At 38.7% G+C, this 26,812-nt stretch overlaps 2 protein-coding genes across 3 annotated transcripts in view; both read left to right on the forward strand.

Annotated features, from left to right (window-relative positions):
• Nucleotides 1-948: 948 nt before the first annotated feature.
• Nucleotides 949-2,223, forward strand: ZBTB6 (zinc finger and BTB domain containing 6). Its single transcript, XM_068983887.1, has one exon. The coding sequence runs from the start codon at nucleotides 949-951 to the stop codon at nucleotides 2,221-2,223; it is 1,275 nt and encodes a 424-aa protein (XP_068839988.1).
• Nucleotides 2,224-16,340: 14,117 nt separating this feature from the next.
• RC3H2 (ring finger and CCCH-type domains 2) overlaps nucleotides 16,341-26,812 on the forward strand; it is a 41,055-nt gene continuing 30,583 nt past the window's right edge. For both annotated transcript variants that reach the window (XM_068972104.1, XM_068972112.1), the window contains exons 1-3: nucleotides 16,341-16,571; nucleotides 19,083-19,200; nucleotides 24,422-24,655. In XM_068972104.1, coding sequence (XP_068828205.1) covers nucleotides 16,341-16,571; nucleotides 19,083-19,200; nucleotides 24,422-24,655 — 583 coding nt within the window. The remainder of the gene's footprint in view (nucleotides 16,572-19,082; nucleotides 19,201-24,421; nucleotides 24,656-26,812) is intronic.

A 26,812-nucleotide genomic window follows, 5' to 3' on the forward strand; every position in this document is an offset into this window, starting at 1 on the left:
AATGAACTAGGCTCCTTTTCATGATGTTCTGGATACTACTGACTCTGTCGGGAGACGGGAGGAGAAGTCTTATTTGATTTGAGCCTTATGCCAGATCACTAGCTGGAAGCGCGAATATAACGTACAAAGATGTAATTGGGTCTTCTTGTCTGAGCAGTGGTGAAAATCTAAATATCAAAGCAGCTTCAATGTAAGAGATTGAGGAAAGGTAAAGCCATAACGTTGGTGAAAGCCAAATAATGAAGAATCTTGTATTTGCTAAGAAGGTTAGACTGTCCTGCAGATGGAGGAGAATCATGGAAGATTTAAAGCAGAAAAGAAAAATACAAAAATTTTAAAAGTTCTAAAAGATGTTAATCTGATGGCTTTTAGGAGGGTAGTTTGTAATGTAGGAGACTGGCATCAAGGAGGCTGCAGTGGTCCAGGTATGCAGAAGGAAGGACCTGCTTACCTGGAGGTCCAGGTGATGAGGACTTAGGAAGTTTGGTGATTATATTAAGGATTCTAATTTGGGAAACTGTTAAGTCCACTTCGTAGTGGCCCCTAACAATGTCCTTGTCCACAAGGCACATAGAGTTTAGCCAAAGAGAAAAACATAAAAACTGTTGAGTACAATTCAATGTAATAAATGCTGTATGTAACATAAACAGTCTGCCATGAAAAATGTTTAATATACAAATAAAAGTAGAACAATGAACAAAAAAAATGCTGTAAGAACAGATTTTTAAAAATGTGCCACAAGATCATAGAGAAATGCATTTTATTTTTCTGGATTTTGAGGTGGTTACCCTAGGGGTTCAGTCTTATCACACAGATTAGAATTTGAGTTATCTTCTACCTAATTTAGGGTTAGGATTTGGGGATGATTTCTTTTTGCTATCACAATGTAGGAAAACCACTCTCATCCTTACATCCATGTTTATGTTTTATTTTGCTTAGATTGTGACCATGGCTGCCGAGTCTGATGTTCTGCACTTCCAGTTTGAACAACAAGGAGATGTAGTCTTGCAGAAAATGAATCTCTTGAGGCAGCAGAATTTATTTTGTGATGTGTCAATTTATATTAATGACACTGAGTTCCAGGGGCACAAGGTGATTTTAGCTGCTTGCTCCACCTTTATGAGAGATCAGTTTTTACTCACGCAGTCAAAACATGTCAGAATCACCATCTTGCAGAGTGCAGAAATTGGCAGAAAATTGTTGCTCTCTTGCTACACTGGAGCACTTGAAGTTAAAAGGAAAGAGCTTTTGAAATATTTGACTGCTGCCAGTTACCTTCAGATGGTTCACATTGTGGAAAAGTGCACAGAAGCTTTGTCAAAGTATTTGGAAATTGATCTTTCTATGAAAAATAACAATCAGCATGTTGACCTATGTCAATCCTCTGATCCAGATGTTAAGAATGAAGATGAAAATTCAGATAAAGACTGTGAGATCATTGAAATTTCAGAAGATAGTCCTGTAAACATAGATTTCCATGTTAAAGAAGAGGAAAGCAACATTTTACAGTCTACAGTAGAGAGCTTGACAGCAGAGAGAGAGGAAATGAGATCACCAGATCTGTCTTCAGTAGACATGGGTTTTAAAGACAATGAAATTCGTATCCTCCATGTGGAATCTATCAGTACTGGGGGTGTAGAAAATGGAAAGTTTTCACAGCCTTGTACCTCTTCAAAAGCAAGCATGTATTTCCCAGAAACACAGCATTCACTGATCAATTCTACAGTTGAGAGCAGAGTGACAGAAGTTCCTGGGAATCAAGATCAAGGCTTATTTTGTGAGAACACTGAAGGAAATCATGGTCCAGTGAATGAGATTCAGAATCTAGAGGATGCTTTTTCCCTGAGGCACCAGTGCCCCCGGTGCCCTCGAGGGTTTCTTCACGTTGAAAACTATCTGCGCCACCTTAAGATGCATAAGTTGTTCTTGTGCTTACAGTGTGGGAAAACATTTACACAAAAGAAAAATCTCAACAGGCACATTCGAGGGCACATGGGCATACGGCCCTTTCAGTGTACTGTGTGCCTGAAGACATTTACTGCGAAAAGCACACTTCAGGACCACTTGAATATACACAGTGGGGATCGGCCATACAAATGCCACTGTTGTGACATGGATTTCAAGCACAAATCTGCCCTCAAAAAGCATTTAACCTCTCTCCATGGCAGAAGCAGTGGTGAAAAACTACCCAGGCATGATCTGGAAAAGCAAAACCTACTGTAACTAGAACCACACCTTATTATGTAAGCTGAATATCATTCTGTTGGGCAAGTCTTTCTATAGAAATGCAGCATTTGTAATATTGCATTTCAACTCCCATCTTTAGATCTTATTTTTGGTCTACCTATACGTGTTATGACTTCTCTTTCACTTTTCACTTTCATGCATTGGAGAAGGAAATGGCAACCCACTCTATTGTTCTTGCCTGGAGAATCCCAGGGACGGGGGAGCCTGGTGGGCTGCCGTCTATGGGGTCGAACAGGGTCGGACACAACTGAAGCGACGCAGCAGCAGCAGCAGCAGCAGCAGCAGCAGCAGCAGCACACGTGTTATTCTTTCTGAACTTGTACTACCAGTTCCAAAGTGTGGGAGACATGATAAAGCTGATAGGATGCTGTCTTGTCTCATGCATTATATATGTCTCAGTGGTTTATCTCAAGAAATAGTGTTCCTCTTAAATATTCTTGACTCTATTGACAGAGGATCCAACAGTGTTTCCAGATGCTGATTTCAGATCCCTAGATAATGGATATAGGTGTACAATCCAACGATACTGTAACTTTTAATAAATTAGGATACTGAGAAGATGAAAAAAATTTAAAGCATACTATTATTCATTATTAGTCATTTCAACAACAGGTAGGGCTAGTGAATTTTTTTTAATGAACTGTATTGGAAATTCTAACCTAAATACCATGATACCTATTGTTTTAAACTGTAAAGGAACACCATTCAAATTCACTTGGAAGTAGCAGAATTTCCTTATACATAAAGTTAATATTCCTTACAATAGTATTTCCATGAGTTGTTAGCATATATATTTTAGAATGATTTAATTAGGCCCAGGTTTCTTGATTTTATTTAATATGGTGACATTTAATAACTGTGGCCAGTAAAATTATATCAATGGCATGAAGCTCTAAGGTATTTGTTATGTTTTCTTCTTGAAATTTATCTTGTTAGTTAACATACAGTAAAATTGACTTGTTTTTGGTGTACAGTTCTATGAATGTTTCTGTATGTACAGAGTTATGCAGCCACCACTGCAATCAGGATGCAGAACATTCCTTCACCCTCCAAGACTTCTGTATGCTTCGCCTTTGTAGTCACTCCTCCTCTTAGCACTAAACCCAGGCACCAGTTCTCCATTTTTATAATTTTGCCTTTTCTGAAATACCATGAATGGAACCTTATAGTATGTTCCCTTTTGAGATGCTATTGTCACTCAAGTTTAATGCCTTTGATATTCATCTATGTTGCTGTATCAGTACATTCCTTTCTTTTTTTTTTATGTTGAATTGGCAGTATATATTAGTTTTCTTACTATCACTAGATGAACGGTTTGGGTAACTCCAATACTTTGGCCACCTGATGTGAAGAGCTGACTCACTGGAAAAGACTCTGATGCTGGGAAAGATTGAAGGCTGGGGGAGAAGGGGACGACAGAGGATGAGATGGTTGGCTGGCATCACTGACTCAATGGACATGAGTTTGGGTAAATTCCAGAAGTTGTTGATGAACAGGGACGCCTGGTGTGCTGCGGTTCATGGGGTTGCAAAGAGTCGGACATGACTGAGCAATTGAACTGAAGCTATTAGTGTTCTTTTTTTTTTTTAAGTTTATTTAGGCTGCACCTGGTCTTATGTGAGGCACATGAGACCTTCTAGTTGTGGCATGTGGAGTGTTGGTTGTGGCATGCAGAATCCTTAGTTATATCCTCTTGACTTTCTTGCCAAGATGTCCAGGTTGGCCTTTTTCTTTCTTGCCGGTCTAGAGGCCGATAGTAGGACTTGACGCCTTCTTCTTGGGGGCTTTGGACAGCAAGTCCTGGCTGCTGTTAACTATTGCTGGGGTTGCTCAGGGCCATCCTGCAAGCCTTTTGAGTTACACATGTCCTTGAGGTCCTTGTGGCCAGCAGAGCCCCTTTGCAGCTGGTTCAGCTGAAGAGACCATGGGGAGGAGGGAGCCGAGGTTCCACACTTTATGGCCTTCCTGTCATCCTGTACCTCATGAAACTGTAAGCTTTGAAGGCTTTTCATGTAGTACTGGCAGTCAGCTTTCCTGGGGGCATCTCCACACTGCAAGCCTGTGTGCAATGAGGAACCTGGCATCTAGGACCCTGCACAAGTTGGGTTGTGAAGGGACAGCCCTAAGCCTCGTCTGGTCCTGTTCAGCTCTCAAGGTTTCCAGGTTTGGTCTTAGTTGATCCCTATCATGCTGCCTTTCTTCTAACTGCCTTTTTGTATTTTCCCCTTCTCGTAGGAGACTTCTCTGCCAGAGCCGCCATTCTCTTTGAGATAAAGCTGAAGCCTTTTTTTAGATTCTGAAAACTTATCAACAGTTCTAACAGACATTTATTATGTTCCTCATTCATTTTTTCTCTCTGCCTTGCCTTGGAGAGCATGGCCACCCTCTGACCAACTCTGCCTCCCCCTTGGGGAGCATCTCTGCTATCCACAGGGTCTGCTGCAGCTTCTGCTCTGCCAGTTCCAGGAGTTCCTGCAACTGGTGGTTTTCAGCCTCAATTTCACGAACACCTCGTTGCAGTTTTGTGCTCACTTCCTTAGATTTGATGAGGTCTTCTCTGGCAGTGTACAGATCTTCCAGCTCTGTCACGTGAGTTGAGAGGACTGCCAGGCGCTCCCTCATCTGGCTCTTCCCTTTCGACTACTTGTCTGTGATTTCTTGAATCACATGAATATAGTGGGGTCGTCGTCATGAGAACCATCAGAAGATCTCCACAGAGATCAGGTTCCTGCAGGTCTCTGCCATCACAGCCTTGTACAGGGCCCTCTAAGCAGAGTCCAGGCATTCCCACTCTTGAAGGAATTCAATGGCCATGTCCTCAAAGGTCAACCGTTCCTGAGAAAAAGCCGTTTCAGACTCCAGTTTTTTCCTTTTCCATAGGCCACGTGAGTCTTTGGAAATTTATCTTGAAAGTTTGAAAGATGTTGTTTATTGCTTAGAATCAACATACCCCTTCCTGTGCACAACTGTACATACATGGATGACCTCACCATGTGGAATAGACAGTCCTCTGCTGCCCACAGTCACAAGAGGGATTCAGCACAGCAAACTCACAGAGACCAACAAGTGAGGTTTCCGACACTTCCCTTCAGATCAGGCTCGCCTGGGAGTTTCCTGGTGGCCTAGTGAATGGTTAGGATTCTGAGCTCTCACTGTTATGGCCTAGGTTCAATTCCTGGTGAGGAAGCAGGTCCCGCCAGCCAAGAAACTTTCTTCTATATAAGAAGAGGAGGATAAGCACTCAGGCCTGGAATAAGTCAGAGCAGTAATGGCAACGTCTGATTTACTTGAGGCAGAGGACCAGATACTGGGATTTGAGGTCCCTGGAGGGTTCCACATCAACCTGAAGTATAGCGGGGTACCATGCAGCACAGATTTACATTAGAAGCCCTCCTTAAGTGTTTTATTCCATATTTTCAGAAATGTGCCAAAAGCAAAACCAGGATGTGTGGTTATTTTATTGAGAGTAATATTAAGATGGTGTCAACGAGACATGGCTTTCTAATATCCCTGTCTGCATGTAATACAAAATGTTTTGTTGTTATAACAAGATTTAAACAAACTGCAGGGCAAATCATACTTTCTAAAACACAGGAACTACTTTTAGTAAAGAAGCCTGACTGGATACATCTTATTTAAAGATGTTCTGTTCCTCCTCCACTCACCTGAGCTTTATATAGAATTTCTGCTACGTTTAGTTTCTGTAGGGCTTCCCTTGTGGCTCAGTCGGTAAAGCATCTGCCTACAATGCGGGAGACCCAGGTTCGATCCCTGGGTCGGGAAGATCCTCTGGAGAAGGAAATGGCAACCCACTCCAGTACTCTTGCCTGGAAAATCCCATGGATGGAGGAGCCTGGTAGGCTACAGTCTATGGGGTCGCAAAGAGTCGGATACAACTGAGTGACTTCACTCACTTTAGTTTCTGTGGAAGCCCTTTCACATTTTAAAATGTAATATACTTTGTACCATTTAATGTATTTTGTGATGAATCACGTTGATTGTATAAGTGTTAAGTATCCTTTTTGTGATGCTTTGTGAAAAATAAATTCTTTATAGATTTTTAACTCTGGGAAAGATTTTAAATAATCCAGCTCTCATATTGGATAAGAAAAACAACTTCATAACATCCAGGTCAGTAGTAGGTCACCTCTCCTTGAGCTTTCCATAAGATTATATGTAAAATGACAACTTCGATTTTGACAAAGTAAGATCATTTCCAGGTCTAAAATTCTTTGATTTTATATGTAAATCTTCCTGAATTTGTAAGGACAGAGAAGATGGAAAAGCCAGGGAGGAGAGTTTTGTGTCTTTATGAATGTTGCTACTTGAGTACTCCATTGGAGGGAGAATTTTTCTGAATTAAACTTTTTCTTCCACTGGAGAATTTGATAGCACAATGTTCAGTTTTCTTTCTCATTTGACCTATGATTGGCCATTTTTAGGTATGAGAACATTTTCCTTTCAGAAATATTTTATGATTAAAGTACTCTTATTTTTGCTTCCTAGAGTGAAGTTTTGTGGGGGAGGGATGGAGATGAGAGGGAGAGTAAAAGAATAGAAATAAACTTTTTTGTTTTTTAGAAATTGGTATCTATCTTTGATGTTTGAAAAAAGTAATGGTTGTACTATGTTTTTGCTTTATGTGTGCCTTGTAAAATTCTTGTGAAATTTTTTGTAAGCTCTTTGAGACTTGCTTATGGGGCAGGGCTGTTTTGTGAAAGTGATGGCTGTTATTTATTATTATTTATTCCTGTTCACTAGCACAGAGTGATCTCAGGTCATTCCTGGGGGAGTGTATGCTTGCATGATGTATCTAAACAATTTCAGGAAAATGAAATCATTTTTTAAAATGCAAAGTAAAGTATGGCAGCGTAAAATGTTGAATTTATTCATCGAAAACATTCACTTTTAGTTCTTTGTGGTTTCTGGTATGATGGGAAAAGTATGCAGTGTTTTGGTTCAGCTTCTTCATTTACTGGATTTATGTATAAAAGATCTTGGAGAGACAGTTGTTAGTTTGGTGTAAAAGAAAATCCTTGCCCTTTTCCCCTGGATGTAACTATTCTATATGTTTACATAAGAAATAATAAACTGGAAATGGGAATGGGGAGCTTTGTCTTTTGTCTAATCTGTGAATTGTAAAGAAGGAAACTATTTTTCCTGGATATTCATTTAGTCATTCAACAAATACTTAGTCCTTACAACGTATACCTGTATTAGAAGTTAGGTATACAGACAAAATCCCAACTCTCAGAAACATATTGTACTGGAGGTTCAGTTCAGTTGCTCAGTCGTGTCGGACTCTTTGCAACTCCATGAACTGAAGCACACCAGGCCTCCCTGTCCATCACCAGCTCCCGGAGTCCACCTAAACCCATGTCCATTGAGTCAGTGATGCCATCCAACCATCTTATCCTCTGTTGTCCCCTTCTCCTCCTGCCCTCAATCTTTCCCAGCATCAGGGTCTTTTGCAATGAGTCAGTTCTTTGCATCAGGTGGCCAAAGTATTGGAGTTTCAGAGGTAGACAGACACTAAACAAATAATTAAAACCAATATACTATGTCAGATTTTAAAAATGGAATTGGAGAAAATAAAGCAGGTGTATGTGGTGCTAGGGAAAGAGAATTGGAATTGAAATTTTGATTGTGATCAGGTCACCTGTGAAAAATCTCACCACATTATCACATACCACTGATGAGTGGCATGAAAAAAATATATACATATATATCTCTAGTTGAATGGAAAACTGAACCAAATGAATCATTGTTGGGAACCTTTCTCTTGGTTTGGCATATATTTCATAAAGAGAATGAAAGGGATAAAAATACATGTAAGAAAATCTTTGTTGTGGCCAATATTTTTTTGAAAACTGATTTTTTTTGGTCATCTGGGCAATCATAAGCATATATATTTAAATTCATTATAGTTTATAAAGTTCTTTTCCATCTGTCTTCTAATTTGTGGGGATTTACTTCCATAAACAGGACTTCCCTGGTGGCTCAGTCGGTAAAGCATCTTGCTTACAATGCGGGAGACGTGGGTTCGATCCCTGGGTAAGGAAGATCCTCTGGAGAAGGAAATGGCAACCCACTCCAGTACTCTTGCCTGGAAAATCCCATGGACAGAGGAGCATGGTGGGCTACAGTCCATGGGGTCGCAAAAAGTCAGACATGACTGAGCGACTTCACTCACTTCCATAAACTCTTTTGTTGGATGTCTGGTTTCACATTGTATAGTGCCTTAAGTTTAATTAAAATTCACGGCTATTTTCTTAATCTGTGTTTTTCAGTTTCTCAACAGTAAGAGTACATTGTATCTTTTAGGAATATTTAGATGACATGAAACAAAATAGTAAGATTAAAATATTTATTACCTAACTCAGGACCTGCCACATGGTACTAATGCCACAGGTCCATTAATGTTATTTCCCTGATCTCTATTCCTAGCCTGCTTCTTCATCTATAAAAACAATAAATTCTACCTTACAGTTTACCATGAACAAATCCTTCAACAAATATTTGAGATAGTAATGCCAGAATCTGATTGAATTTTGACTTCTGCCAGCTTCTGAAGGATTCCGAATTCTCTAAAAAAAAGAGATAAGGTGTTATGCCAGGCAAACGAATGCTTGTTTTTATTTTTTAAATAGGGAGCTTGCTTGACACTTCGCTGCAGCGCCTGGGGGATTCGGTCAGCATTTGATTATGGGAGAGTCAGTACAATATAATATAGATGCATCAGATTATGCTCTATCCATACCACACCTTCCACAAGGTGAGTCAGACTCTGGCTCAAACCAGAGTCTAGAGGCTGGCTCGAGGCGATTATGAATGTGCAGGGAGTTTCCCATCAACCCCTTTGGCTTGCCAGGTCTCCTAACAACACCTCCCACAGTCCTCCAGGGTTCTCTGGTCACGTGACAGGGGTGGTTCAGTCGACAAGAGGAAAGCGGATGCGCAGTCCGGGTGGCGGGGGTTGCTACTCTTCTCTTCCACCTCCCCAACTCCCGGTCGTGCGTGATCTCGCGTGAGGTGGGGAGTATCTTCTCGCGAGAGCTAGGTCGGGATCCCTCCAGGTCCGCCTCCGTGGTGAGGAGGGGGAGGAGGAGAAGGAGGCGGAGGCGGAGGGAGGAGGAGGAGGCCCCGTCGCGGCCTCCGCCGCCGCCAACGGGGCTGTCCCTGTAGCTCCCGATGGAGTTTGAGGTCGTGAAGCCGCCGCCGAGCTCTGCCCCGGCGAGACGAGGCGCCTCCGTCGCCGAGCCGCGCGGTCGCGGGGCCCCCGGGAGCGGCCCTTAGCGACCCCACCCGGGCCCCCTCAGGTAGGGCGGGGGCGGGCACGATGCGGCTCGGGCCCCAGCCCGGGTCCTCGGTCTCCGGCGGTCGGGCGGGAGACTGGTCTCAACCCGTGGCCTCTGTGTTGTTGTCTCCGATGCTCCGAGGGTTGGTAACTGAGGGCCGCACCTGACACCCGGACGGGGCCCGGAGTCCCGGGCCGGAGGAGGCCCCTCGCCCCGGTAGGGCTTTTTAGTACCTAGCGCCTGGCGCAAATGGCCACCTCCCGTCGACAGCGGCCGGGGGGACGCTTCAGCCCCTAAGGAACCCATCCAAGCGAAGGGCAGGCTTCCTTCTCCCTTCTCTACACCAGTTAGTAAGAGTGGGGTTGGAGGTGGTCCTCGAAACCAAGTCCTCTCCTAGCTTTTCGGCTCTCCGCCCTGGGGCTTCCCGAGATGCAGGGATGGTGGAAGCGACTGAGTGTTAAATAGGGACCCCGGCCAAACAATGCCCTGGGAGGGCTTAACCTCCTGGGAGGGAGAGGGCCCGACCTGAGTGGTTGCAGAGTGGTGGTGACGGAGCAATGGCATGAAACAGCCAGGGAATTCTGCTATGGTTTTCTTCTTTCCCTGTTTCATTTTTCCTTCTTGGGGACGCCTCTTAAGGAGACTCTTCCACCATCTTAGAAGAATGGTAGAAAGCATCTTTGTTTCTCTGAAGCAGCTCTACTTTTCTCTGTTCTTAGCTTTCAGGAAGGGAGAAGATGGGGGTAGGTAGCTGTCATTTCCATCCTTGGAATCACAGAACAGTTTAAGATACCGGCAGACAAAACCTTGACATCAAAATAGTCTCAAATAATCACTGACACAAAGTAGATCTCATTTCATGATTCCTACCCTTCCTTTTTTTTTTTTTAAATAACCACCTAGGTTCCCTTTTAATTCCTACTCTCCCCTTAGCTAGGCCCCTTCTTTTTAATTCCTATTCTCCTCCCACTAGCTGTGATTAGAATGACTTTGTATCCCAACTAAAGTGTTTAAGTAATCTTTTTTCCATTTTTGTATTTGTCAAACTTTTAAGTTCCGGTAGGAACTTTTGAGTAACCTGAGAAAGTTAATGTTGCTACACTAAATTGATACACTCAAAAGCAGAGAAAGAAATATTTTAGTTGCTTTTGTGCAGCCTGTTTATAGTTAAGCATACGAATTTAGTTGTGGGTTCTTGAAACAGTAAGACAAGTTCATGGATTTTTAAAAATTTGTCTAAAGAGCTACACCACTGTTCTAGCAGAACATCCTTTTCTTATGTTGTTTACTTCCACATTCAGTTCTTGAAGAAGTCGATGCCATTACATCCTGTCAAAGACCATCTTTCAGTATTGCCATTTTTGTTGATTTGGAAATTGACGTTTCCCAAGTTTTTAGAGTTTGGAAAATAGGTGGAAGGATAAAATATTAAACATATATTTTAGACATGTTTATGAAAAAGCAGATGTTATAATTCAAATGTGCACCTATTTGAGAACTTAGTTGCAGTCATGTTCATTAGTGGATTCTTTGAGTTATTCTTGATCTGTTATTACTGTTGGGTTAACCTGACATGTAAGACTTATGTCCTTTGTTCACATGTTTAATTATTTCACTTTGTGCTTTTGTAATTTGCTGTGTATTCCAGTTTGAGAAAGTGAAAAAAAAAATTCTTTTGGGAGGGAAAGCATTTTTGTTTCCATGGAATTTTATATTCAGGAATACAACTTTCGCATTGCATGCAATATCAAAGAAGGCTAAATAAACTTACAATCAGATCTCATTATAATAAGTACTTGTTTATAGTTTTGTTTGAAATAGATTGAAGTTTCATTTTCTGTTGATGGGAAAATGGAAGCATGTAGTAAAATAAAGCTAGCTGAAAATTTAAAATAATGTTGTAAACCTAGCCTCATAAATGTTAAGTAACATCTTTATGATCCTCAAGTTTTTTAGTTTTATGAAAACCTTCCTAAGTGTAGATATTGCTTTAACCTCACATTTTTGATAAAAGTTAGTTTTGATTATTACTTTGTAAGTACTCTAGAGTCGCACCGTCCAGTACTAGCTAATAGCTACATGTGGCACTTGAGCACTTGAAATGTGGCTGGTGTGAATTGAGATGTGCCATAAATGTAAAATACATGTTAGGTTTTGAGACTTAGTCCAAAAAATAAAAAGAATTTATAATTTCTTACATTGATTACATGTTGAAATGATATTTTGGATAAATTGGGTTAAATAAATTATCATTAAAATTAATTTCACGTGTTTTTCCCTGCCTTATTGTGACTACTAGATATTTTAAGTTACTTGTGACTCACATTATATTTCTACTGGACAGTACTGTTCTAGAGTATCCCTACTCTTCCAAGAAATAAATCATCTGAATAGAAGTAGACACATGAAAGCCAAAAATTTCCTGGTAGATTATCTTCTTAGAATAACCAAAAGGCTAAAGACTTTGATGATGTGACGAGTAAAGTTATCCAGTGGTCATTGTTTAATAGGCATAAGGGAGTAAGTTCTGTCTCAAGAAAGTGTTTTTCAAGTTGTCATGACTAAAGTAGTAAAACTTTATTGGTTATATTAATTAAAATAGAAAATTATCCCTTTACTGTTCTAATAGAACGCATTGAAAGTGAAATGTCATACTTATTAAAAAACTGAGTTCAATAACATAGTGGATTTTAGAAGTAAAACTTGGGTCATGTCTTTTCTAACATACACTAAAGCACATATAATAGCAGTCTTTAAAATGGTAATTCAGTTCCTTTTTTTCAGTTCTTTTCGTATGTTTGAATGCTGAGTTTTAGAACTTAGAGATTATTTTCATTGGTTTTGTTAGTTTTATAGAGTAAGATCTAAATTGTACCTATGATGCTTTAAATATAATTTTTTTAAGTCCAGAACTACTGTTTTTAAGGTTTCTGAATTGAGAAGTGCTGTTACAGTCCATTAAAGTAGCTTAAATTTCTCACATGGGTGAACTAAAATGAAAACAATGAATGTGTTAATTAACAGACCTGAGCCCTAATGTTTACATCTTCATAAAGAGAATTGTAAAATGCTTTATTTTTTTATTATACAGTAGTGAATGAGGCATAAACCTTAACCTGGTATTTTAAAATCGAGTTTCGTAGTCCTGGACTACTTGTATAACATCATGGTAGACTAGTAACAGAAAATGAAAGTACTTAGCTGATAAGCAGTTCGCTTTTAATAAAACAATTTCTAATTTGCATCATACAAGAGATGTCTATTATTCTTCCTTTTTTATGAGTTTATATTCATAGCAAGGAACTTACAGCCTGAAAACTTGAGTAAAAATTCGTTTAAGGTCTCTCTCAGTGTTTCTCACTCCTAGGCTTTATCTTGTTATTCTTCTTCAGTTTTAGTAACTGAAATTAATACAAATAGTTTAATTTGAATTTAACTTGTTTTTATTAAGTAGTCCCTTTATATATCTAGAGGTATGGGCTTTTAAAGCTATTTTATCTTTTAGACGATAAAGTGTCTGTCTACAATGCGGGAGACCTGGGTTCGATCCCTGGGTTGGGAAGATCCCCTGGAGAAGGAAATGGCTATCCACTTCAGTACTATTGCTTGGAAACTCCCATGGACAAAGGAGCCTGGTAGGCTACAGTCCATGGGGTCGCAAAGAGTTGGACACGACTGAGCGACTTCACTTATCTCAATTTGAGGTGTTTGGGGAGTATCTTTAGGATGGATACTTACTTCACTATTAAATATAAATGTTATTAGCAATTTAAATTTCCACAGATTCAAATAAATTGCTATGTATATCTTAGCTTGTCATGGTTCATTTAGATACTTTTAAAAAATAAATTATAAAAACAGTAGGCTCTTTATCATTTTAGATAATTATAAAAATATTTTCTAGGTAGACATGTACTAAGTGATTTTGAAAGGAATGAAAAGCCAATTTTGTCATCACTAAACATTTTAGTGTTTTAGACAAAATTTTGCCTATTGTAATCGAGGCATCTAGAATATATTTACAGTGGTACTGAGGAAAAACATTTTAAAAGGTCAAATCATTTCTTATAAGGAAAGTTCAGTTTTAATTTTTCTGTCAGAAAGTTAGAATCTGACACATAACAGAAGGAGAATTTGGCATATTTTTTTCTTTTTCTTTCAAAGATATTTGATTTTTACTAGAAATTAAATTTTTCAGTATTAATTACATGAAAACATCTGGTGTTCTTAAACCTAGTAACACATATGGGATATTATAAAACTATAAAGTGTATTCTGGAATAATTTGAAACACTTCAAAATTAGTAGGTGAAAATGGCATTGTTAATTCAGTTCAAACTTAATGGCTTTTCACCCCCACCCCCCATTAACTTTAATGTAAAGCATTTCAGGATAATCTTGGAAAACTAAATAAGGAAAGAGTATTTGCTGCTAGTTTCCTATTACCCAGTGGCCCATGATACCCTAACCCACAGAATTAACATTTCCAAACAGGTGGTCATTATGAAAAAAATAGATGCAGTGACTTGCTTTGATAAACATTTTATCAGTTCAAGTCATTAGCTAGATTAGGACTCTCAGTACTAGATTTAACATAAAATTCATTCTTCCTTACAGGGCTTTTCCTTGTACAATTCCACAGTCCAGAACACTGAACATTAAAAATGTTGAGAATGGTTTCAAGGTGTGATATGTTCACCTGCTTAGTCCTCTTCTCTAAAGTTAAAAGCAAACTGTTTTTAAGGTTGACAACATTGATAGATGTGGAAATGTGAGAGTATAATGTGTAAAATAAATATAACTTGCAAGATTTGGCTAGTTTGAAAATAAAGTTATTAGATACTTTACATTGGAGCTGTTTGAGGAAAAGTTTTTGTAGGGGGCTTTTTACTTGGCAACTTCGGTCTTTCATTTTTACTAAGATACATTTTAAAACCTTAGTTTTTGTGAACATAAAAGGCACAATAAAGATTAATAGAATACTTCATTTGGGCGTGGGGTTATTTGAGAATCAGTTATATACTTTTCTATCCTGAATCTTATTACATTTTTAAACATAATTTTTGTGGTCCTCATATATTTGTATTGGTAAACATTCTTATGAAATAAAAGTATTGGCTGTTTAATTGCCCTAAATACCTAGATTTCTTGTTCACCAGAGAGCCTCTGTCAGACTTATGTAAGTTTTGAATTGGAAGATGAAGAAAACTTGTGAATGTAGTGTTCAAGTTAGATATCTAAAGATTTTAAATTAGATGTTTTAATACTGAATATTTTAGTTTATTAAAAATAATAGAACATTTTAATCTTAGGAATAAGAAAAGAATCACTGTCATTTTTTCCCCCATGTACCTTTTAATCATATACATATATAAAGGTAGAAATTTATGCAGTTGACCCTTGAATAATGTTGGGATTAATCCACATATAAATTATATTTGTCCGTCCTATCTGTGGTTCCTCTGCATTTGTGGATTTAGTCAACGATGTACTATGTAGTACTGAGTGTTTACCGTTGAAAAATACCTATGTGTAAGTGGACCTGCGTAGTCCAAGCCTATGTTGTTCAAGGGTCAACTGTATTTTGCTGTTTTTCTACTTAGAATTATTGGATAAGAATTTATTTTATTCTTCTACATCTTGCTCCTTGGACCTGATGATTTTTGGTTTTGTGTGTGTGTGTGTGTGTGTGTGTGTGTGTGTGTGTGTGTGTATCACTGAATGGTATGTTTTGTCAAAAATATTATAGGGAACTACTTTCAATTCACCAGGCTTCCCTGGTGGCTCATAGACAGTAAAGCGTTTGCCTGCAGTGCGGGAGACCTGGGTTCGATCCCTGGGTTGCGAAGATTTTCTGGAGAAGGAAATGGCAACCCACTCCAATATTCTTGCCTGAAAAATTCTATGGACGACGGAGCCTGGTAGGGTACAGTCCATGGGGTTGAAAGAGTTGGACATGACTGAGCCACTTCACTTCACTTCACATTCAATTCAAGATTTGTCATTTCTTCTTTTCTTTTTTTTTTAACTTTGGTACTATTATTTTAAGGTTGGCATTATTCATTTGTGGACAAACAACTTTGTCATTACAGTTTTCTTTCATACTTTTTTAGTGCCTTAGCCTCATAGTGAAGTCCTTACCAGAGAGTTCCTCTTTTGCAAAGCTGCCGACTTGAATCCTCAACTGATTTGGTCATTCAGGTGGCAAAGCTGTTCCTTCACTCCTGACTCATTGTGATTGTGTTTGGATCAATACTGCCAGAGTTCACTAACTCTTGGATCATAATACATTTGGTGGTAGTAGATATCTAAAAGAAACACTTAAAAAAATTAATTCTAAAAATGAAATAGTAAAAATTCTAAAAAATTCTAAAATTTTAAAATTTCATTTTTACAAAATGAAATTCTAAAAATGAAACTGTATTAATAGAAAGTTAATCTGCTTATTTGATGTGGTCATTAAGAAAAATACATGGAAGCTTTGATGAGCAACTGATATAAATATGTTTAGTTGAAAGGAACACTGTTAGGATATTGTTTCTCGCCACAAAGTTTTCAGAAATTTAATTAATCCAGCAAATAGATGTAAAGAAAAGATATTAAAAGTGTATCGAATTGTTCCGAAGTGTTTTTTTACATTTTGAAGCTGTGATGGTTGACTTAAGCAGTTAACCCTTGAAAGGTGAATGATGAATATGTGGTTAATTCTTACTTTTGTCCATTTCCAGCTTACAAAACACTACACAGCAAAATAATGATCTGCTAGACTGCTAACCCGAGCATCCAGCTTCCACAATGCCTGTGCAGGCAGCTCAATGGACAGAATTTCTGTCCTGTCCAATCTGCTATAATGAATTTGATGAGAACGTGCACAAACCCATCAGTTTAGGTTGTTCACACACTGTTTGCAAGACCTGCTTGAATAAACTTCACCGAAAAGCTTGTCCTTTTGACCAGACTGCCATCAACACAGACATTGATGTGCTTCCTGTCAACTTCGCACTTCTCCAGTTAGTTGGAGCCCAGGTAACCTTTCAGGATTTTACTTATTTGATATAAGTAATAATTATAGAACTTTGTTCATTATGGGATACAAAATAGGTTTAGGGATATTCAAGGCATAAAAAATACTCCGCATACCTGATTTGTATTATTCCATAGATGATTTTCTTTAGATAATGTCATAAATCTTTATGCAAAACTAGAAATTCCATTTAGTTATATATGTCTTTGTATTCACTACTGTGGTCAACACTTAATGTTTTTAAGTGATTTTGGTGGATAAACATTTTTGTATAAGCATGTATAAATATTTAGTCATTAGGTGATATGAAAAGAAATATAATCAAAGCTTTAGCCAGAGATCAACCATCTAGATAGAACCCTTAAGTGGAGGTTTTTTGATTTTCCTTAAAACTTCGCTTGACTTTTAGGATGATGTTATAATAAGAAAATAGATTAGTTTTTACAGTGTCACTATCAAATTCTGCAGTTTCTGCTTATGTGCATATGCTATAAAAATAACATTTCTTATTTATCATTTCACTGAATCAGCAAGACCCTAGATTTATAATAATTTCTATTTAATAAGGGCTTACTTCATTTTAGGTATGCTGGTAAACAGTCCACATCTATTATTATCTTGTCATAGCTCTTCAGGTAGTTGTTATTCCATTTTACAGGTGAGGAGGAAGATGAAATTCTGTACATCAGGTACTACATATTTTAATACTACAATTTTAGTACTACATTTGAAAGCAAGAAAGTAAGGATTTTTCTGATTAATCACTTCTTAGAAAATTCTGTGAATTAAAATACTCCATTCTTTTAGTGTCTTGATAGTTGAGGTTTTTCTTTTAAAGCAATTTCTTTTCACTGTTTATAATCCAGTTAGACTCTGTGAAATCAAGACGAATCTATATTCAACAATGTGTCATAATTTAATTAGCAATTTTTTTCTTAAGGGTGCATAAAATAATGGTGCCTCTTGCAGGAAGTGGCATCTTAGATCCAATTAAAATACTGTAGATTATATGTAATAAGACTAAGCTATCATTTATTTAGCATCTGCTATAGATCAGGTGGAGCTTCCTTGCTAAAGAATCCACCTGCAATTCAGGAGACCCGATTCAATTCCTGGGTTGGGAAGTTCCCCTGGAGAAGGGATAGGCTACCCACTCCAGCATTCTTGGGCTTCCTTGGTGGCTCAGATGGTATCCGCCTGCAGTGTGGGAGACCTGGATTCGATCCCTAGGTTGTGAAGATCCCCTGGAGGAGGGCATGGCAACCCACTCCAGTATTCCTGCCTAGAGGATCCCCATGGACAGAGGGGCCTGGCAGGCTACAGTGCTTGGGGTTGCAAAGAGTTGGACACAAGTGAATGACTAAGCACATGGCATATAGGTCAGACATTGTGTTTTACTTAAAAATGTTCTCTCAGTTGGTCCTTAAATTATCTTGCAGGTCTTTATGTGACTTCCATTACCTTTTCAGCCTCAGCTCCTGTACTATCCTCAGTCTTTCTGCTTAAGCTACTCTGGCCTACTAACCAGATACACCAAACATATTCCCAACTTAGGGCTTTTGCACTGAGTGCTGTTTTGACTAAGATACTCATTTCTTTATTCAGATGTCAAGATTTACAAGGAAGCCTATCCTGACCACCCTTGTTCAAATTGCAGTCCCCCTCCAATATTCTAAAACCCTCCTTATCTTTGCTGTATAACTTTTACTGATCATCTTCTATCATGCTATTTAGTTTTTATTTATGAGCCATGTGTTCTCTTTACTAAAATGTAAGCTATGGCAAGAAATGTTTTGCCTGTTTTGCTCACTTTTAGATGCCTAGTGCCTAAAACTGCTTGCCACATGGTAAGCACTCCATGAATATAAATACTTGTTGGATTGAACTGAATTTTCAAATGGCACAATTAGATAGGGATTTTCATCTTCATATTTCAGGTAGAGAAACCATGACTTGAAACAGTTAAATAATTTATTAAAGATTACTTATAGAAATTAAAGAGCTGACCAACATTTTACCCAAGCTTTGACCTTTCACTGAGAACAAGGTGGGGCAGATCATAAAAAATATAGTAAGTTATATGGGAAGAAGGTGTTAAGGGGGGAACGTTCTCCCTTTTTTCCTACTTTTTATTTTGAAATGCCTCTTTTTTTTTTAATTGCAAGAAGTACACAGAGAACCTGTATGACTTTCTATAGCCTCTCTTAATGTTAGCACTTTTCTGAGTTACAGCATTGTTATCCCCAAGGAATAACATGGATACAGTACAATTAGTTACCACCTTTTTTTCCCTCTCAGTAATTCACCCAATTCATACTGTTAAGTATGATATCTTTGGTTTTAGAAAGCAGTTTGGCTAGGTACTTGGCTTTAATTTTACTTAAACTTGTTTGATGTGTCTGTATTAGAAGTTTATGCTCACCAAGATTATCATCAAATGTAAAGTTAACAATTGCATGAATTAGAGGAATGTATTTCTTCAGTTTTTTTTTTTTTTTTTTTTTCATTTTTAGGTACCAGATCATCAGTCAGTAAAGTTAAGTAATTTAGGTGAGAACAAACACTATGAGGTTGCAAAGAAATGTGTTGAAGATTTGGCGCTCTACTTAAAACCACTAAGTGGAGGTAAAGGTAAGTATTTTTATGGGTGAGTAGGCCTTGGTAATACATTAACTTTGAAATACTTGATGTTGATACTCTATTAAATGATTTTTCGTTTTGAAAAATGAGATTGCTTGGAGAGAACATGGACATCTTTTTGACTGAGAACGTTATATATTTTTTGGAGATAGTATTGCTATTAATTTAAGAATTCATCAGATATGTTGAGATTTATACATTGTTTATGTTAAACTAATGGTGCTATAGCAGAATATTAGCTTTAATGAATCCTACTAAGACAATTTCATGTATTTATTCAGTCGTTTATTAAATTTTAGGAGCACTTACAGTGGCTAGGGTCTTCTTGGACCCCACAGTCCATGGATTAGATGGGCAAAGAAGTTCAGTAAGTGCTGTGACAGAAATGGAATTCTGTTTTATCACTGCATCTTCAGTAACTAGCAGGTTGTAGGTGTAATATAAAGATGAGTGAATGAATTAATGAAATATTTATTTTGCATGTGCTCTATGTTTTGCACTGTTGGATATTTTGGACCTAGTGACTTCCTTGAGAAGTATATCCTATCTACCTCATTCATTCATGGAGCAGATACTTAAAGAGCATGTACTCAGTACCAGGCACTTACTAAAAACATGTAGTTAAAATGTCTGCCTTTATAGCACTTACGTTTTGGAAAAAGAAAGTATAATAAACAAGTATAGTAAAAACATTGTATAGTATGTTATAAATGATATTTGCTGTCGAAAGAAAACAGTACAGTTAAATGGATCAGAAATGTCATAGTGAGGGGAAAAAGGTGGGTTGCAATTTTAAACAAGGTGATTAGTGTAGACCTTGTTAAGATGGTAGCTTCTGAACTTGAGATGAAAGAGATGAAGCAGTTAACCATGTAGGTTCCTGGGAAAAGACTGTTCCAGGCAGAGGAAATAGCAAAGTCCTCAAGACATGTGTATTGTCTTCAAAGAACAACAACAGGAAAGTGTGCCTGGAGCAGTGTGTGAGGGTATGGGATAGATGAAAGCATTATAGGGTAGAAGAAAAGAAATGGTGAGACCAGATGATGTACAGACTTGCAGCCCTTGTTAAAGACTTGAACTTTTACTCTGAGTGAAATTGGGGTATTACTCTAGGGTTTTGAGCAGAGAAGTGACATGATCTGACTAACGGTGAAAGGGTCACCCTAGCTGCTTTGTTGAGAATTCAGTGCAGAAGGGCAGGGTTGGGACCAGGGTATTGGTTAATAGGCTTATTAGACAAGGTAAGTAACAGTGGAGGTAGTGCAAAGTAGATAGTCTGGATGATTTTTGAGGTAGAGTCAAAAGGATTTCCTAAATTATTGGATGAGGGGCATGAGACAAAGATCTGAGTCAAGTGTGATTCTTGAGTTTTGGGGCCTGAGCACCTGGAAAGAGAAGTTACCATCAACTTAGACAAGGGTGCAGGTCAGTGAGGTTTAGGTAAGATGATCAAGACTTCAGTCTCGGTTATGTTGAATTTGATTATATCAAATCTTCACTCGGATGCTATTGGGTAACTGGTAAATGTATGTTAAGGACTAGGGATCAGTTCAGTTCAGTCGCTCAGTCGTGTCCAACTCTTTTCAACCCCGTGAATTGCAGCACGCCAGGCCTCTCTGTCCATCACCAACTCTCGGAGTTTACTCAGACTCGCGTCCATCAAGTCAGTGATGCCATCCCGCCATCTCATCCTCTGTTGTCCCCTTCTCCTCCTGCTCCCAATCCTTCCCAGCATCAGGGTCTTTTCCAATGAGTCAACTCTTCGCATGAGGTGGCCAAATTATTGCAGTTTCAGCTTCAGCATCAGTCCTTCCAATGAACACCCAGGACTGGTCTCCTTTAGGATGGACTGGTTGGATCTCCTTGCAGTCCAAGGGACTCTCAAGAGTCTTCTCCAACACCACAGTTCAAAAGCATCAATTCTTCGGTGCTCAGCCTTCTTCACAGTCCAACTCTCACATCCATACATGACCACAGAAAAAACTATAGCCTTGACTAGACGGACGTTAGTCGGCAAAGTAATGTCTCTGCTTTTGAATATGCTGTCTAGATTGGTCATAACTTTCCTTCCAAGGAGTAAGCGTCTTTTAATTTCATGGCTGCAGTCACCATCTGCAGTGATTTTGGAGCCCTCCAAAATAAAGTCTGACACTGTTTCCACTGTTTCCCCATCTATTTCCCATGAAGTGATGGGACCGGATGCCATGATCTTCGTTTTCTGAATGTTGAGCTTTAAGCCAACTTTTTCAGTCTCCTCTTTCACTTTCATCAAGAGGCTTTTTAGTTCCTCTTCACTTTCTGCCATAAGGGTGGTATCATCTGCATATGTGAGGTTATTGATATTTCTCCCGGCAATCTTGATTCCAGCTTGTGCTTCCTCCAGCCCAGCGTTTCTCATGATGTACTCTACATATAAGTTAAATAAGCAGGGTGACAATATACAGCCTTGACGTACTCCTTTTTCCTATTTGGAACCAGTCTGTTGTTCCATGTCCAGTTCTAACTGTTGCTTCCTGACCTGCATACAGATTTCTCAAGAGGCACGTCAGGTGGTCTGGTATTCCCATCTCTTTGAGAATGTTCCACAGTTAATTGTGATCCACACAGTCAAAGGCTTTGGCATAGTCAATAAAGCAGAAATAGATGTTTTTCTGGAACTCTCTTGCTTTTTCCATGATCCAGCAGATGTTGGCAATTTGATCTCTGGTTCCTCTGCCTTTTCTAAAACCAGCTTGAACATCTGGAAGTTCATGGTTCATGTATTGCTGAATCCTGGCTTGGAGAATTTTGAGCATTACGTTACTAGCATGTGAGATGAGTGCAATTGTGTGGTAGTTTGAGCATTCTTTGGCATTGGCTTTCTTTGGGATTGGAATGAAAACTGACCTTTTCTAGTCCTGTGGCCACTGATGAGTTTTCCAAATTTGCTTGCATATTGAGTGCAGCACTTTCACAGCATCATCTTTCAGGATTTGAAATAGCTCAGCTGGAATTCCATCACCTCCACTAGCTTTGTTCGTAGTGATGCTTTCTAAGGCCCACTTGACTTCACATTCCAGGATGTCTGGCTCTAGATAAGTGATCACACCATCATGATATCTGGGTCATGAAGATCTTTTCTCTACAATTTTTCTGTGTATTCTTGCCACCTCTTCTTAATATCTTCTGCTTCTGTTAGGTCCATACCATTTCTGTCCTTTATTGAACCCATCTTTGCATGAAACGTTCCCTTGGTATCTCTAATTTTCTTAAAGAGATTTCTGCTACTGCTAAGTCACTTCAGTCGTGTCCGACTCTGTGTGACCCCATAGACAGCAGTCCACCAGGCTCCCCCGCCCCTGGGATTCTCCAGGCAAGAACACTGGAGTGGGTTGCCATTTCCTTCTCCAATGCATGAAAGTGAAAAGTGAAAGTGAAGTCGCACAGTCGTGTCCGACTCTTAGCGACCCCATGGACTGCAGCCCACCAGGCTCCTCCATCCATGGGATTTTCCAGGCAAGAGTACTGGAGCGGGGTGCCATTGCCTTCTCTGAAGAGATCTCTAGTCTTTCTCATTCTGTTCTTTTCCTCTATTTCTTTGCATTGATCGCTGAAGAAGGCTTTCTTATCTCTTCTTGCTATTCTTTGGAACTCTGCATTCAGATGCTTATATCTTTCCTTTTCTTCTTTGCTTTTCGCTTCTCTTCTTTTCACAGCTATTTGTAAGGCCTCCCCAGACAGCCATTTTGCTTTTTTGCATTTCTTTTTCCATGGGGATGGTCTTGATCCCTGTCTCCTGTACAGTGTCACGATCACGAACCTCATTCCATAGTTCATCAGGCACTATCTATCAGATGTAGGCCGTTAAATCTATTTCTCACTTCCACTGTATAATCATAAGGGATTTGATTTAGGTCATACCTGAATGGTCTAGTGGTTTTCCCTACTTTCTTCAGTTTAAGTCTGAATTTGGTAATAAGGAGTTCATGATCTGAGCCACAGTCAGCTTGTGGTCTTGTTTTTGTTGACTGTATAGAGCTTCTCCATCTTTGGCTGCAAAGAATATAATCAGTCTGATTTCGGTGTTGACCATCTGGGTATGTCCATGTATAAAGTCTTCTCTTGTGTTGTTGGAAGAGGGTGTTTGCTTGGACTAGGTATAGGAGCTGTTATTTTGGGGAGTCATTAGCATAAATAGTATTTAAAGCAATAAGACTGAATGAGATCACAGAAGTGGTGAGTATAGAAAAGAAGAACTGGGTTCTAAGACATTTAACATTAAGAAGTCAAGAAAAAAGGTTGAGATCAGCAAAGAAGACTGGAAAAGATGAAGGAAGGAAAAAATTAAGAGAAAGTGGTGTTCTAGAAGCCAAATAAGAATGTTTTTAAAGGAGTTAGGTGTGGTCTGTGTTGAGTGCTATTGAAAGGTCAAATAAGGTAAGGATTGAGAATTGACCACAGATGTAGCGTAGTGGTGGTAAGTCTTGTCATGAGGAGCAGTTTTGGTCAAGTGATGGTGGAACAAACATGACTGGAGTAGGTTTTAAAGATTGTAAAGCAAGGATTTGGAGATCGTGAATATAGGCAACACTAGAGGATTTGCTACAAAATGGAGGAAAGACATGGTACAGAGGGGTAGTGATAAAGGGATGAATACCAAGATTTATTTTTCAGATGTATAAAATAACAGTATGCTGTTCTTACTGTATGTTGATGCAAATGATCAAGTAGAAAGAGGACAATTGATGTAGGAGAGAGGGAAGAATTGCTGGAGCAGTATCTTTTAGTTGAAAAGGGAATTGGATTTAAGATATTGTCCTGGAGCTGTGTTCTAAATGTCTTGTATACAGTAAGACAAAACAAAACTGTTGTTCATTGTTACTTTTAGATTTAACTTTTCATTTATTTATCTCCAAATTTATCTTCAGTGGTTTTTGTAAAGATGATGAATAGACTAAAAAAACCTAAATTGCTGTCTTTTGTGGGACACATATAACCCAGAGAACAGGATACCCAAATAAAATTTGAGGCAATTAAAATTTAGACTCCAGTTACCACAGAATAGTAATAAACAGGGACAGAACATTGATTGTCAAAAAAGGAAAGTACCTTATAAGGAACTCATTAGGAATTGTGGCTTAATAGTTGAATACTAGGTATTATTATTAAATAGATAATGAAATTGACTTTTTTATTTCAATTGAACAAAACTGTAGTTTCCTTTTTCTTGAAGGTGTAGCTAGTTTGAACCAGAGTGCACTGAGCCGTCCAATGCAAAGGAAACTAGTGACACTTGTAAACTGTCAACTGGTGGAGGAAGAAGGTCGTGTAAGAGCCATACGAGCAGCCCGTTCACTTGGAGAAAGGACTGTAACGGAACTAATATTACAGCACCAGAACCCTCAGCAGTTGTCTGCCAACCTATGGGCTGCTGTCAGGGCTCGAGGATGCCAGTTTCTAGGGCCAGGTAAGATAGATCCCTGTCTTATTGGCTATCAGGGCTAGTGGGTGCCAGTTTCTAGGAGCAGGTGAGAATGCTCTGATTTATACATGCAAATTTTAACATAATGAAAGATAAACTTTTTTTTAAAATTTTTATAGTAACCACCCTACCTTGGGGTGCTTGACGTGTTTGTTTTTGCTGCACTGGGTCTTCATTGCAGCACACAGGTTTTCTCTAGTTGCAGCATATAGGCTTTTCTTGTGGTGCAGCATGGGCTTAAGTTGCCCCACATCATGTGGGATCTTAGTCCCTTGTCAGGGATCGAACCCATGTCCCCTGCACTGGAAAGTGGATTCTTAACCACTGGACGACCAGGGAAGTCCCAACTAGTTTTTATTAATCATAACGTACATGATGAACAGTGCTATAGTGTTTTTGAATAAATTTCTTGTTTAATTCTCAACAGTCTTTAAGTGACACAGACCCAACTTTACAAATTAGAACACTGAATTAGAGAGAGGCCTAATACTGCACACGTAGTAAGTAAAGGAAAAATAAACTTTCTTTTTATGAAGAAAATTAAAAGTTCACGATTGTCTTTAAAATTGGGAAACAGAAAAATTACTGGAAAAAATGAGAATCACCAGAGTATATTTCTTTTATAGTTACCATCAACTGCATTCTTTTTTTAAAAAATCTTTACCTATACCAAGGTTATGAAATACTTTTCTGTGATATCTTATTGTTTTACCTTTCTGATTTAGAACTGTATAGGCTAGGAAGAATTTATTTGTGTGAAGGAAACTTTTTAAGTGGCATTGGGACTACTGGATAGACGTGGAAAAAGATAAAATTGGATGTATTTCTTTCTTTTTTTTTTTTGCGTGAATGTATTTCTTATATTCCTTAGCTATATAAATTTTAAATAGGTTAGAAATACTTATGATTAAAAAATAAATTATATAAGTAATAAAAACTTCAAACTCAACACTCACAAAACTAAGATCTTGGCATCCAGCTACATCACTTCATGATAGATGGATGGAGGAAAAATGGAAACAGTGACAGACTTTATTTTCTTGAGCTCCAAAATCACTGTGGATGGTGACTGCAGCTATGAAATTAAAAGATGCTTGTTCCTTGTAAGAAGAGCTTTGACAAACTTAGACAGTGTATTGAAAAGCAGAGACATCACTTAGCCGACAAAGGTCCATATAGTCAAAGCTCTGATTTTTCCAGTAGTCATGTATGGATGACTCTGAGAGTTGGACCATGGCTGTGGGCAAGAATTGATGCCTTCAAACCATGGTGCTGAGAAAGACTCAACTGAGAGTCCGTTTGACAGCAGGGAGATTAAACTAGTTAATACTAAAGGAGATCAACCCTGAATTGGAAGGACTGACGCTGAAACTGAAACTTCAGTACTTTGGCCACCTGATGAGAAAAGCCAACTCAGTGGAAAAGACCTGAACTGGGAAAGATTGAGGGCAGGAGGAGAATGGGATGACAGAGGATGAGATGGTTGGATGGCATCACCAACTCAGTGGACATAAGTTTGAACAAACTGTGGGAGATAGTGAAGGACAGGGAAGCCTGATATGCTACAGTCTGTGGGGTTAAAAAGAGTCAGGTGTAACTGAGTGACTCAACCACAATAAATGTGAACAGAAGAGTGAATTCTTTATAACTCAGAAGTAGGAAATACTCTTTTCTTTGGCTCTGAAACCAGAAGCAATTACAGAAAAGATCGATATTTGACTATATAATTTTAAAAATTATAATAAAGCCTCATATGAAAAGTAAGATGAAAGATGATGCTGTGAAAGTGCTGCACTCAATATGCCAGCAAATTTGGAAAACTCAGCAGTGGCCACAGGACTGGAAAAGGTCAGTTTTCATTCCAATCCCAAAGAAAGCCAATGCCAAAGAATGCTCAGACTACCACACAATTGCACTCATCTCACATGCTAGTAACGTAATGCTCAAAATCCTCGAAGCCAGGATTCAGCAATACATGAACCATGAACTTCCAGATGTTCAAGCTGGTTTTAGAAAAGGCAGAGGAACCAGAGATCAAATTGCCAACATCTGCTGGATCATGGAAAAAGCAAGAGAGTTCCAGAAAAACATCTGTTTCTGCTTTATTGACTATGCCAAAGCCTTTGACTGTGTGGATCACAA

This window comes from Capricornis sumatraensis, chromosome 1, assembly GCF_032405125.1.
Source record: "Capricornis sumatraensis isolate serow.1 chromosome 1, serow.2, whole genome shotgun sequence".
In the NCBI taxonomy this organism is placed as follows: Eukaryota; Metazoa; Chordata; class Mammalia; order Artiodactyla; family Bovidae; genus Capricornis; species Capricornis sumatraensis.

What these genes read in the sequence shown, in the direction of transcription:
- ZBTB6 (XM_068983887.1), top strand. Translation starts at nt 949, where the DNA reads ATGGCTGCCGAGTCTGATGTTCTGCACTTCCAGTTTGAACAACAAGGA.